At 36.8% G+C, this 15,018-nt stretch overlaps 1 protein-coding gene across 26 annotated transcripts in view; it reads right to left on the bottom strand.

Annotated features, from left to right (window-relative positions):
- Positions 1-15,018, bottom strand: part of PLEKHA5 (pleckstrin homology domain containing A5) — a 168,130-nt gene that overhangs the window by 35,103 nt on the left and 118,009 nt on the right. For 17 of the 26 annotated variants that reach the window (XM_052669662.1, XM_052669663.1, XM_052669659.1 and 14 more), the window contains 5 exons: positions 10,830-11,297; positions 6,399-6,867; positions 4,801-4,884; positions 2,379-2,498; positions 1,648-1,701 (listed from right to left, as the gene is read on the bottom strand). In XM_052669662.1, coding sequence (XP_052525622.1) covers positions 1,648-1,701; positions 2,379-2,498; positions 4,801-4,884; positions 6,399-6,867; positions 10,830-11,297 — 1,195 coding nt within the window. The remainder of the gene's footprint in view (positions 1-1,647; positions 1,702-2,378; positions 2,499-4,800; positions 4,885-6,398; positions 6,868-10,829; positions 11,298-15,018) is intronic. The other 9 variants (XM_052669670.1, XM_052669668.1, XM_052669667.1 and 6 more) reach the window with 2 other exon arrangements.

Consider the following 15,018-nt stretch of genomic DNA (forward strand, 5'->3'; position numbering starts at 1 on the left):
ATTTTTGACTTGATACTGATTTCTTACTGTAATTTCTTACATCCTTGGTAAAGGCAATGATGACATGTTTATAAGATTTTGGCACTTCCCTGAATTAATAACATTTTATCACATTACATTCACAAATTTCATCTGAGACAAGTAAAGAGAAAATCCTTTGTACTGCTTTGCATATTATACAAAGGCCATTCTCTTTACCCTGTGTATTATATTGACAAGCTTGGCTGATGAGGTAGCAGTGTGGTACATAGTTTCAGTTTTCACAGCGAGTTGTTCTTCCTTTGCAATGAATTATATTTTTGAAGACAGAATTATTTTCCTGTTCCAAAACACCATGAGCTGGAAATATTTGAGTTGGATGAATTGGAATGAGTTGAATATTTGAGTTGGATTTGCCAAATTTAGCAATTAGAAAGAACAGTTTTCCCCTACTTTTAGACCTCCTGCAGCTCCTTAAACAGGGTTAAAATGTTTAGAAATGCAGATCTAATGGGATTGGTCACTATCTAAACATTGATTCCAAGAGATCAGAGGAAGATGAAGTCACTTGAAGTGTAACGGCAAAAAACTTAATTAGGAGAAAGAATATTGGAAAAAGCTCTAGAGATTTCCATGCTTTTAACTAGCAGACATCTAGTTGCTTATATTTCTTTTAAGTTCTTGTGACTTTCTATGTTCTGTTCAAAATTTAACATTTTAAAACTTCTCAAATACAACTTGCAAACGAGTCCCATTTAACCATGCAACAAAGCCATAATAAGAGAAATTTGGTATCACAATTATTCCCTTGACAATAAAGTACACTGTCGAAGACTGAATTATATTCCTTCTCCAAACATTAACAGAAGTTATACAAATCTTATTCTCATATAAATCTTTAAGAAGCAACCGAGTAATCGAAAAAAAAAGTTACTTGCTAAGCTATGATTTAAAACCTTCTTACATGTGACATGGGGGAATGGTTTTCAACTGAGACAGGGGAGGTTTAGGTTAGATATTAGTAGGAAGGTTTTCACACAGAGGGTGATGAGGCACTGGAACAGGTTGCCCAAGGAGGCTGTGGATGCCCCATCCCTGGAAGCATTCAAGGCCAGGCTGGATGTGGCTCTGGGCAGCCTGGTCTGGTGGTTGGAGACCCTGCACATAGCAGGGGGCTTGAAACTGGATGATCTTTGTGGTCCTTTTCATCCTAGGCCATTTTATGATTCTACGATTCTATGTTTGATCTCCCTTTCATTTTACGTCTTGCAGAAACATCAAATTCTTCTTAATTTGGAAAGTAAAATAATCAGAATTCTGATTTTATAAACTGCTCGTGTATCATATGACCTTGGAAATACAGTTTCACCTTGGTTAATGCTGGTAAAATGCTACAGTTAGTGAGTGTTATTAAAGGAAGGATATGAAGAATAGAAAAAATAACTGGAAAATGGCTGTTGTATTCAGTAGAATTTCAGTTTACTTTTTTCATTCTCTGTCAAGCCTGTAATAAACTAAGCTAATTTGTGCAACCTAAAATGGTCATGTATTAAATTTGCAACTTTATGAAAATCACTGAAAATCCTACTTCCCAAGTATTTCCAGCTTGATAGGAGCAGGCAAAAGGCATTAAGAAAAGTAAGCACACAAGAAAACTGCAAATCCCACCTGATGGTCCAAATATATGGCATTCCTTTGAAGATGATGCGAAAGAATCTCATTCTAGAGGCAGCAGTTAGAGGGAAAAAGGAAAGGGACAGAAGGGTGCAGAATGCATGAAAAGAGTTTTTAAATATGTAAACTAGACAGTGAACTGTTTAAGACAGAAATATAATGTTACTTCGCCTGCCTTTTTGTGACATATTAACAAGTTTTGATCTTTAAACAGAAGTGATGAAATTTTGTCATGAATTGGCCTACGAAATACTACATTACATTTTGGCTCTACACATAAAATACAGAATGCTCACATGAAACGTCTACTATATTTGATTAAACAAGCAACTATAAACCCTTTGGTAAATATGTTTTAAATGCCCTAATACTTTCGACAGAATGCAGTAAGATCATATTTGATATGATGCAATATAAACAATAGATAAATCTCATGATCTTTTACTGCTATTTTTGCTTATAACAATTGGTTAAAAGCCTGCAACTTTAAAGTAAACAAGAATATATTTTAAAATATTCCTACATCGTTTAAATTCAGCTAATATCAGACAGCTATCTGCTAAGACCTCAAAGGGTTAATAACAGAACATCATATACACAGTCACATTCTATTCTACACCCACAGCAGACAGAGAATCTTGTACTATGGGTAAAACGCAAACTGATTAATGAATAACTAAAAGTTAGTGAGAATGGTACATGACACACATTGCTTTATAGCTGACCTTTGGGCTGTTGGCCTCAAGTTTTAGTTGCATGAGCTGTGCTAGTGTGTGTTCCCGGATACTACTCAGTTCAGCTTGCTGCCGTCTCAGCTTTATTAGCAGCAGCGTGAGCTCCTCTGGCTGAGGGAGTGCAGTGTGAGAAGCCAAAGAGTAGAAAAAAGGTTAATTGGTATCCTAAACAACACTTAAATAAAATAAAGCTTCTTATATCTTTCTCTAAATAACTTTTTATAGAGATACCACAAAAGACATACCATTTTTCCCAAATTGACCCTTTTCAAATATATAACAAAGGGTAAAGTTTTAACTACTTGAGTAGCAACTGATACTGCATATCCCATAAAAATTTCAACTTTCTGAGTGCAGGACAAAAAAGTGGGGATTTTGCAGAAGAAAGTCTGTGTGGCTCTCCAACTTTTTGGCATGCATATCAAACTGATGATATTGACTTCAGTGAAGGGGGATATAATTCCAACCCTTAGGATATCATTATCTGTATGGACAACCATTTGAGCTTGGTAGAAGGATAAAAAGTGCCCCCGACAAACTTTAATTCTTCAAATTTCTATGTTAAGATTAAAAGTAAAAACAAACAAAACTATTCCCATGAGATAGCTAGACCACGTCAGGAGCAAACATTTTTGACAAAATAGAACTGCACAAGCAGGACAAAAATAGTTTTCTTTCCTTCCACAGGTCCGAGGCACTGACTTTTGTAACTAAGATGTACAATATAGCCTCAGAAAGGGATAAAGGACAGTATTTAAAAGGTTGCATGAATAGAAAGTTACACTCATATGGGTACTTTTCAGGTAATTCTACACAGAATGGTGTAGGTCAATTTGGAAAAAGCTACCTGAGCCATTCCTGAGAGCCACTTCTATTAGCAACACTTCAAAGAAAATAAAACACTCTTGACATCGCAAGCAGATGTTATGTTCCAGTTTGCCTCTGTTTCTTACACTTCTCCAGAACTAAGTCTTAGAAGAAGTTAGACATCCATCCGACATTTCGATTTACTTACATGTTCCAGGAGCTTAAAAAAAAATCCAAACCACAACCCCAGAAACCTGCTTGCTCTCTTCCCCAGTCTCAGAATTTTCCCAAAGCAAGGAAGTACAGAACTAGGCTCCAAAGATCAAAGTGTTAAGTTACTGAAAACCAAATACCGGGTTCTTAGAATGTAGAAGAAAAATATCTGAGGATAAGCACGGCACTGTTATGAGCCTGTACCGCAGTACCCACAAGGGGGAGCAAGGTATTTCCACTCTGCTTCCGCTGTCAAAACCATTTGTTTTGAAGGAAAACCAGAACCAAAGTCAAGGTGTCCAATGGTCAATCTTATCCTTCTACCACTTTTCTAATATCTGGATTTAAGACGTTTGATTTCAGAAACTAAGCGTAAGAATCTAGACTACTACACAAGATGCTTTCACATTCTCTCCAAGAATATGCAACAATGCTTTCAGCTCTTTGAAAACTGTCATCTTTGAGAAGCACAAGAAATTTTTATTTTTAGAAACAACAGAATGGGAAGTAGCATCTTTGAAGAAAAGGAATAACAAATCAATTTATTTTCAGATCAAACCTTTTCTTGATACGGCTTGCAAAAGCTCAATTTTAGTGCATTAACAATAAACTTACTGACAGTATTTAACTACATCTGCAAACATTTTCTTTTTCTGTAGAGGAGTGCTAGACTTGTATAGCATTGCAAACAATTTTGTCATTGATGCCAGAGCTGTGCCTTTGGTATAACGCTTGGCACTCTTGAAACAAACAAAACTCAAGCATTTGTTTAAAGAGCTACCTGCAGGTTTCCTAATTCTGGCCCCTGTTATGCATGTGCTGTGGGCAGCACTTCTGGTTTGTACAGGCAGAAGCTTGGACCTCCTTGCCCCCTACCCCGCTCATCAGCCAAGCTCCAGCAAGCCCAGGAGAGCTGATGGGGCCAGGAACCCAAGAAGTATCTGCGAGAAATAAGGCATGGAGGTAAGGCACCAGCTGCCCTATGCTGTTGAAGATGCCAGGGATTCATGCTGGGAAGTGCAAGAAACAGCAGTCTCGGCATCCTTAAGATGTTCAAAAAAGGAAAACTTTATTTCTAGGATTTTCTTAGTAAGTATTGGAGGAAGAAATATTCTATGAAACAGAAGTCTCTGGGAAGAGATGGAATGTATCACAGACAATTTAAAAAAATCCTTCTTTCAGAAAGAAAATCTGGGCTCACTGAGTAGAATATTCTCAGAATTCAATTTAACCACCTTTTTAATAGCTTTAAAAAACTCCTTCTAATTAAAATAAAGGTTATATTTAATGCAAGCTTTGAACAGACAAAGACTTAAGCGTTGCCTCTTTATACTTAAAGTATTATTCTTATAAATAAATAAATAAGATGTACCAAATAAAAAATACAACTCACTGTTTTGCCTTGGAGACTCTGAGGAGAAACAGGCTGTAAACTTAGAACTGCTGGCATTGACCTTCTGTCAGGCAGATAGACATGCTGTACAAAAACAAAATTGCAGCGTGATCCATAGTTACCTAAAATCTCAACAGCTATTATGTGCTAAAAAAAGTCCAGCCAACTTAATTCTCACAACAAATCTGCTGCATTTTTGGGAAGCTTTGGCCAGTCATGTTCTCTCCTGACTACCATTTTTGACACTTGAGTAGGCTACCTCTAAATTTCAGAAATATCCCAGATTTCATTGTTCATATCATTAATAGTTCTTTCTTATAGTTGTTGCCATACTGATATTAAGTAAAGAACAATTTTAGTTCTCACCTATCTATCAATTATCAACTATTCTGAAAGTTGTTCAAAATTTCTAAGATCTTTATGTAGATCAGATGATTTAAGGCTCAGGTTTACTCTATTGATTTTAAACAGCCAGTCTCCTAACCATCTATTACTTAAAACACAGGTTTGTGTTTTTGACTTCATAGGAATGGTTAGCTGTGTAACTAAAGTAGGCTGGATGTGGCTCTGGGCAGCCTGGTATAGTGGTTGGAGAACCAGCACATAGCAGGGGGGTTGAAACTAGATGATCATTATGGACCTTTTCAACCCAGGCCATTCTACGATTCTATGATTCTAAGTACAAACTGAATGGCATGAAAAACTGAAGGGAAATGGGAGTCTTGTATAGAAGACACTGAACATGAAACTAATTAGTAGCACAAAGTATTACAGATGGAAAAATGAAAGCAAAACATGGCTGAAATATTATAGAAGCACACGCTCTGCAGCACCGATCTCAGTAATACTTCTGAGATTTGGGTGAAGAATTATTAGATTTTCAGTGCAATTGAACCTTTTTGTCAAAACAAAAATACTTCTTTGTTGATAGGGACCTAAATCATAAGGACATCTGAGCTAATGATTTAGCAAAAGGCTTCAGGAGTATTTTACACAGTCAACTCTAGGAAACTATATACTAATTTTACATACTTCTTTGGCACTCAGGTTTACAATTTTTAGCCTCTCTTTCACTGATGATGATGTTTGACTTTATGCTAGTCACATACAAAGGTTTTGTGCAGACTCCAGTTTTCTTTATTGATGACCCTAATAACTCCAAGCATCCAAAGAAATGTCTACCCTCAGTTTTCTGCTGGAACCCAAGGCAGCCAAAATTGTGGTTGAAAAACAGACAGTAATACGTGGAAAGAAATGCAGGACTTTCAGTTCTCTTGGAGTTCAGCTAGAAAAGCTAGAAGGGAGAATGTTTTCTACTCATAGAGCAAACTATTCTATTTTAGAGAAATGTAATCTCATGAACAGCAATATTAGGACCACATGTTTTTCTGCAACATATTACAATATCTTTTACAACCTATAGATTTTAAATGCTTTTTTAAATCAAGACTTTCTCCATGAAGGCAGCAGTGCCATTTAATCCCCATTTCAATAAAAGTTAGGACAGTCGAGAAAAAAGAGAGAGACAACAGTAATGGCATACTTTATAAAAAAACCCCTGCAAATAAGTTTTTTAACTGTAAGAGCATGTATTGTACCTTAGTATGATGTGCTCTGTGTCTCCGATCAATAGTTACATCTCCTCTTTGCACTGGTGAAGACACTTCTGATCTGTAGGTCCGCTGTGGGGAATACCCTTGGAAACCTGCTATTGAACCATGGGAAGGCGAGGTGGGAATTGAATGCATCGTCTGATCAGAAATATTGATCATCGTTTTTGGGCTACTTAAAGTACTGTGCCTAGTAAGAGTTGTTTGCTTATTGTAAAACTGACGTTGCTGCCACTCGTAGAGCTGCCACATCGTGTCATCACGCATTGACCTTCGTTTTTCTTCAGCTGTCACGGGTCCCATGGCTCTGTCGTAAGCTGATGGTGTCATGCTGCAGAGGCTCTCTGGCCTTGCTTTGCTGTTTCGGGGCAGAGTTCTGTAGCCTTCTGGGTACCGGGGTAAAGCTTGAGGTCGATGGCTTGGCATGTTTCTCGGTAGTGTCTGATATGAGATTATACTGAAACACAAATATATTAGTTAGTATATTAGTACATTATATTAGTTTATGTTAAAATCATGGCAATAAAAAGTTACTCAGTACTGATTAGGTTTATCCTGCCAGCTCTCATCATTTTTGAGAACTGTCATTTGAAAAAAATGCAAAACATCAAGATGATATTGCAGATGATATCAACATTTTTCAGAACCGTAGCAGCTGAAATCTTATTTCAGATTAACTGCCTGACAATTTAATCCCAATTTCATCTTTTCACCAGTTTAACCATCTAGTAATGTTGACTGTAGATCAAATCTGGTCTCCATGCTAGACACGACCAAGTTTTTTAAGCTTAGAATTTCTATACTGTTCCAAACATGAGTTCTTCTTAAATGCTCTCTTTTTGAAAAGTGAAAAAGTCCCCTGTTACATCTCTGAGAAAGAATTAAGCAGTTATGAAAAAACAGAGTGAATTTGTAACAGCAGGTTAAGGAAAAATAGCAATTATTGACAGAGGTCAAAACTGAGGTCATAAATATCAGTTCATTCAGCCTTTATCTAAAATTCTGATGTGCACCACTTAAAGTCATTTGCTTCTGAACACATCTGTGAGTGATGCTGGCCCAAAGACAAAATCTATCTCAAGCTGAACACGATGCAGCCATCAGAGGGCAGCAGTTTCCAGCTACGCCTCAGCAAGCCCAACTCAAATAGAAACCTTGGAACCTGAAAGCACCAGAGCCTGAAGTCAGATCAGAGCAGCTTTGGTGCCACAAACACATTAAAGAAATGATGTATAGTAAATGGTGAAGCACTGTGGGTATTAGATGCTTATGAAATGATTAAGGAAATTGACGATGGTAAGAAAAAAAAACACTTTTCACTGAATATAGCTGAATATTTATAATCGCTTGTATCATTTTGGAGATGAAAACTGTGGTAAACAGGTTTACAATACAAAGTCTATGGCAGATTCTGAATCTTTCCAAGAGTTAAGAAACTACTATCCCCATTTCATAGATTGGATAGCTTTTTATTCTCACAGAAAATGACTGTTAATCTTGTTCTCTTGCTGCAAAATCTGCCTACGTGACTCTACATTTCTTTATACAATATATAATCAATGGTAAGAGCTTTTCTCCATCTCCATATTAGAAAAACAACTGAGACATTTTTGGGTCCCTCTTCTAACTTTCATAATATTGTTTTAGTTATTCACAAATGAGTATGGTAAAGTCTGATATTGTCATGAAGGCAGCCAGTAGCTACATAAACCTCTTTCACTAAAGCTCCCCCTCTATTTTATTAATTGAATGGATGCTATAATCCTGCTGGCTCTTTTAAATATCTCAGTGTGAACAAGAGCTGCGTAAAGATCTTAATATGAAAAGACAGAAATCTGAAGTCTGCATGCTACTTATGTTTTAGAACATTTAGGAAGATAATGCATCCATCATTTATAGAATTGATCCACTGATGTCCTGTTGATACTTACATATAAATGCCCTTCCAGTCAAACCCAAAAAACAACTCTGGACAGTGCTTCAGCCTGGTAATGCTTTGCATGCAAAAGGACTGCCACAGGCAATTAAAGAGTCATACAGCCTGCAAGGTTGCAAACTCCTGCTGTCATAAATAGCTTCCTACTAGTGTTCCCATTAGAAGAAAAGTTTTCCATATGGGTTCACAGATTCAGTAAGAACACCCTCAGAGATGCTGGGCAGCACTACTTGCTCTGGTGTGCAAGCTGGGCCATGTGGGAAAGAGACTGCTGCTGCAGTTTTGGAGGCTCAGTATTCACACTTATCAATACCTTCTGATCAAAACCTCAAAACATTCCTTTATCCTAAGGAATGAAAATACCAACTGGCCTAGAATATTCAACCTTTATGTGGGAACCAAGCAAAGGATGACAAAGCAACAATGAACAGCTGGCGCTGAGCAGCAGGCACTTACTGCTTAGGGCACAGTGGGGAGACAGAGGACCCACCCTGGGCAAGCAGCGTCTCAGCAATGCACCTGGTACCAGGCGACCGTTCCTCTGTGTTTTAAACATTTGAGAAAGGTCTTACCGCAGCTAACCAGACCCTCATCCTGAACTGTAACATAAACTGGAGCTTCTCTCTGCTCTCAGCCATGAACTTCAGTTCTACTTAGACTCTCTGGCAATCTGAACGAACAAACAAACAAACCAAAAAACCCCACACATTTTAGAGACATCACTACACATTAGAAATTCTGGTGGTTACTTAAGACTGCTTCCATGCAGAAGCAAAAGGGACAGCAAAATATTCTTTTTCTGCTTCACAGAAAACAGAATGGCTTGGGTAGGAAGGGACCTCAAGGATCATTAGCTCTAGCCTCCATGCTGCAGGCAGGCCTGCCAACCTCTACATTTAATGGTAGACCAGGCTGCCCAGTGCTCCATCCAACCTGGCCTTGAACACCTCCAGGGATGGGGCATCCACAGCCTCTCTGGGCAGCCTGTTTCAGCACCTCACCACTCTTTCTGTAAAGAACTTCCTCCTGACATCCAACCTAAATCTTCCCTCCTTCAATTTAAAACCATTTCCCCTTGTCCTGCTATTATCTACCCTTTCAAGGAACTGACTTGTTAAAGCTTGTCAGCTTTCTGCCGAGTTGCAATTCAAAAGCCCGCTTGTGTCATCAGTGCCCCTCTTAAAGCAACAAGTGTCTCTATTATCAAGAACAAAATACTGTTAGTTAGAGAATATTCTTAATGGTTCTTCCCACTATAATAAATCAGTTTTAGGGTTCCGTGCTTGCTCACAATCAAAAAAAGGGCACAGTTCTTCAAATTTCTGCTGTTTGGATGCAAGTTTTACCGTGCAATTTAAAAAATTTAATTGCAACAAGGAATTTTCTCAGTTCTCATTATGCAAGCATACACAATAAAATAAATGTCAGGTTGTGCAACTCACTCTCTGTAGTGCAGATTCAAACTTGAGCAAACTACTTAGAATGAGTACTTCATGAAAAAACACATTAACTATTCCTAATTATATTTAATGAAAAAGTAAAGGCAGTGAGGAAATTTTTAACCAGTTTTGGCATGTGTGAGACAAACTAGTGCAAATTTTTGCTGTTTTGCAAAAACTTAAGAAGTCTCCAACTATAATTTCACATTTTAGGAAAACAGATCTTCTGAATTTGGTTTTATCATAAGCTCTGCTATGTATCTATAGGTGAAGTTCCTAACTTTCAGCTCTTCAAAACATCTCCCCAAATATCACCCCATTATTTCTAATCCTATGTAATATTCATTATTATTTTTCAAATATTTTACTGCTAGAACAGCTTGTCTGTAGGGCAGCCTGAAAGCAGTGCCAGAAAGAGAAATAGCTATCAGCACAAGATTTAATATTGTCAATCATTTACATGCAATTTCAAAGCTTTGAGAATATGCACAGGAGCTCAATATTAGAACTGGGAGATGTTTATTTTCACAAGAAAAAGAAGCTATGAGCATCAAGTTAGTTAGATTACTCTGACTTACTCTTAGGTAAAACTTCTATCTCTCTCTTTATTATAGTTTGTTTAAGTTTGAAAACTGACTGGAATATTTTAGAAGCATTTTAGATAAATATCGCTAGAAGAATTTGAACATAAAAAACACAAAGGAACAGGGCACTTACATCAATAGATTCTAAGAAGGAAAAATAATTCTTATGATTGATATCATTCTGCTAGGACAGAGCTATTTCTCACACCCCAAAGGGTTTTCTGACCATTTATTAATAGCTTAATAATAATCATTCAGTGCTAATAAAAGGTGAACTTTAAATCTGTTCTGAGTAGGAATCCAGGCATTTTTTTGTAGTGAACAATGCATAATATGTAATATTGTTCTCTATAAGAATATTTAAGTAATATGGATGGAAGAATAAAGCAAGTAGCCTGGATACAGGACTATTTGGTAGCAAGTCTAGTTAAAAAAAAAAATAAAATTACATAGCACTTACCCTCTTGCTTCCTCCTCTTGCCCTTTTCCTCTCTGTATTTTAATCCACTGTTCCAACTGCAGCATGGAATTAGTTCTCTGCATAACTCGTTCAGACTCCATATGTGGCTGAATTGCATTGTGCTGACCTCCATCTCCAGTATCTGCCAGGACAACACCAACAGCTTTATTCTCAGCTCCATTTAAATGAACTGGTCTGAAGTGTCCAGCCTGAACTGCGGTTATGGGTAGTGTCCTGTATTCTGACCCCAAAGGATTTAGCTTCACACTGTTAATTTTTGTTAATGGTTTATCTTGCCCGACTTTCTGGAATCCGTATTTTTCAGCTTCCAAAGCCTTCTTCTCTTCATTTTTGTTCACTTCTCTGTTTTTCTGGTTATTCTGTGCCTCTGGCTTAATTAACACCCGATGGTTTGAAATATTATTGGCCTCTCGAGGTGGTGTATTTTCAGTGGTGAACCTCTCAACTCTAGAAAGGAATATACAACAAGCTGTAACATCAAGAAAACATTCATTTTTAATAATAATAAGAAAAAAAAGTGAATCTCCTTCCTGCTTATCAGGGTAATTTCAGTGATCACTGTCCAGATATTTTAAACTACTATATTTGAGAAAAAAATCCAGGATGTATTTTTTCAATTATCAATGACAGCTTCTTTCTTTTTCTCTCTCTCTCTTTTCCCCCCTCACCCTCGATGCTTCTCTTTCTTTACTATTTTGAAAACAAATATTTATAAGTGAGGGCAACTTTTTTTTAAAAGACAGCTTCAAATTAATCCCCCTGATAAAATGTGCACTGAACAAGAGCAAAAAGCCAGACTCTGAAAACGCAGATGTTTGGTTCCCAGAGGGCTGGACATTTAAACAGTGAAAGTAATCAGTAGTTTTCCAAAAGCCCAGGCTTCCAGAAATCAACAGCCTGAAATTCACACTATTTTTAAAGCTATCTTTAAAAATGGTAGCAGACTACACTGCTGAATAGCTTATAATTCATGATACTACTGGATTTAACATATAACAAGATCCATTTAAGAAAACAATTGTTCATGGTCCCTGGCATGAATTAGGTTTCTCTGGTATGCCATCTCTTCAGACATCATACATTTTATGAAATAACTGTGGCTTCCCTAAGTTTAGAAGGGAAGATAGCTGCTGACTAAGGAAACCATACCACAAAAATAATGATATTTTTACTGCTTTGGAGTACTTATACAAGTAAAGAATGTATATGGTTCAATTAACCATTTTCCTTTTAAAATTTCAGAATGTCAATAAGCTGTATCTTCTTCATCCCTGGACATTATCTGAACATCCAGCTCAGACAGTGACATTTTTTAGTGTGATGTACTAGGAAAAAAAAAGAACAAAAAAAGCTGAAACTTTTTGGTCAACATTTTTGGGAATGGAAGGAAGTATTTGTTTTAAGATTACATCTCGTTATAAAACCAAACATTCAAAGAATAACATTTCATTTTATGATGTTAATTTTTCCAAACTTTTTGCATCCTTTTGGGGAGAAAACATTATTCATCTTTTCAGTTGGGTCCTGTTCAAGCACCTGATCTGTGTGTAGAAAGATCATCATGTATACAAATGCCCAAGAGCACAAGACCACTATGAAAAGTGATCTGCTTCTAAGTAACTACACTCACAACAGTAAGCATTTTTGCTTAACCAGACTTGAACATGAGGCCAAAATGTATAACAAGTCTACACTTCCTTCACATGTTGTTTAAGCCATGAATTCCCAATTCCCAACTGCAGTAAATATATAAAGGATGGAAGACTGTAATGTCCTTATAAAACATTATCCACAATTAATAAAGCTGACTGTTTAACTTTATAAGCACCTTCCATTATCAGAATATGATAGAATCATCACAGAATGGCTTGGATTGGAGAGGCTTTTAAAGATCATCTAGTTTCAACCCCCCTGTTCTGGGCAACTGGATCAAGAACTTATTTTATAAGTACACCACTTCAAACAACAGCAGGACATCAATGTCTGCTGCACCTTGTATTCGAGTTTGTGTGAAATACACAGTAAATGCTAAAATTTCTGCCAGTGAAAGACTGTAGAGAAATCTTAATGTACAACCAGTTTCTACATAGAAGGGGAGAACACGTGTTAGAACTGCTACATCTACATCACATTTTTTATAATTTCCAATTATCAGCAAAGAAATAGTATGCTTATCTCACTTTAAAAGTGAGGGTTAGGTTTTGGTGTTGTTTTTTTTCCCCCCAAGACTTTAGAGTATTCCAAGACCCAACATTTCTGTCTGGGTTTCTCCTTTAGGTTACACGAAGAAGTGGATCACCTCCTCCCTTCACCTCAAAACTCTATGACCTAATGTTTTACCACAAGCTAAAGGAATTTCCCAAGAATTAAAAATGTCATTTCTCACAATTATCAAGTCAAAAATGGCATTAAAATTTCATCTTTCAGCCAGCAAGAGTTTGCAAGTAAAGTACTCCTTTGGAACTAGTCCTAAACACAGGCTAGCATGCCTTAGTACTGTCATAATGCCACCAGGTATCCTCTTATGCAACATGTTACATCAGTTTCCTTCAGGGTGCTTTGCAGTAAGGAGTTGCCCTTTTACAGATGGAAAAACTGTGCTGCAAACAGAGTGGCATCTCTAAGGATATTCATCAGGTGGACAGAAAAACCAAGCCTTAGCATGGTGTTCTATTCACATTATCATGCTGGAGATGCTAATTGGAAAAAAAGAAAAAAATCACAACATTTTTTTCTTATCACTTGTTGCTATGGTTATACGCAGCAGAGGTAAGTATTTCAATTTTGACATTCTTTCTGATGATCCTTCTCATGGTGTGACATTCAAATTGATAAAAATAGACTTTGGGGCTTGCCTTTAACTCTGTGCATCAGATCAGACAACATAGCGTGAGCAAGAGATCTCTTTCAATAGCAGTTGTTGCAACCAAAAAAGAAACATCAGAAACTAGTATGCAAAGAAATAGAAATTCATATTTATGCAAATGTCAGAAATCCATATTTATTTATCTCCATGTTTGTATGTGGCTCTCAAAGGTTTTCAGCAAGGCTTGTGGGATATGTTTTGAGGATGGAAGAGGAAGAAGGCAAAAGAGAATGAGCATCAAATACATATCAAATACAGTTTCAAACTGTACACAATTTATTGATTTCTACTACAAAACAAATAATGGGAATGGTTCTATGAGGAAAAATACTATTTTCAGCTTTTATAAGCAAATATTATAAACAAATGCAAAATCCTAAAGCAGATGAGGGGGTTATGTAGTCAATTATCAGCCAAACATGAGGATGGCCCAAAGCCAGCTAGAGGCATTTGAAAAGAGAGAGCCATTTTTCAAACCCAGCACTGTCAGTAAGCCCCCGCTGTGGATGCTGTTATGCTAACAAGTGGTTTTTTGGCAGCTTAGCTTATGCTGTTCAGGGAGAGTAACTACAGGAGAAGAGAAAAATCTTCTCTCAGTACACAGTGCAGCGCTCAAGAGGAGGATACAATGGCTCTAGCACACGCAGTTAACAGTGAGAGTGGAGGAAAATCATGCTCAAATGATGGAGCATAGAGAAATAAGCATTTGGGATAGAGTGGGCTAGTGGATATATGCATGGATATTAACATCTGCAAACACAAGCAAGCAATCAATACCACAGACACAACTTGACTGCGGTCCGCAGTGATATGACAAAGAATGAGTACAATGTTTTGCTAATCCAGACAGGTTATTTGAGATCGTATTTGGAGTGATAAGCTTAGGCAGTTCCTTGCTCATTACAGTATTTCTTGTTATGATTTTGATGAGTTCCTCAGTATGTTATAAAATCTGAATTTACTATGTAGGTAAAATAAAAACAAAAACATTCAGAAAGGAGTAATTATAATTAAGTCAATAGGAGTAATTACTATTTGTCCTTTCCTGCAATTATACATCAGAAGGGAGCTCTTCTACTTCAAGCTGCTGATCAGTTCTAAAAGAAATTATTCTATTTTTCTCACCTCCCATTTCTGTATTATATGGTTCATTATATTTGGAAAGTAAGAGAATATCTGGTGGAAAATCTGACAAAAATAGCCCAAACAAATGTTTCAAAGATCTGTTTTATCTTTTTTTCTCTCTAAGGAACTCCTGTGCTCAATATAAATAAATGAATAAATAAAAAAATCAAGACATAT

This window comes from Tympanuchus pallidicinctus, unplaced genomic scaffold (genome assembly GCF_026119805.1).
Source record: "Tympanuchus pallidicinctus isolate F22 unplaced genomic scaffold, pur_lepc_1.0 scaffold8, whole genome shotgun sequence".
NCBI lineage: Eukaryota > Metazoa > Chordata > Aves > Galliformes > Phasianidae > Tympanuchus > Tympanuchus pallidicinctus.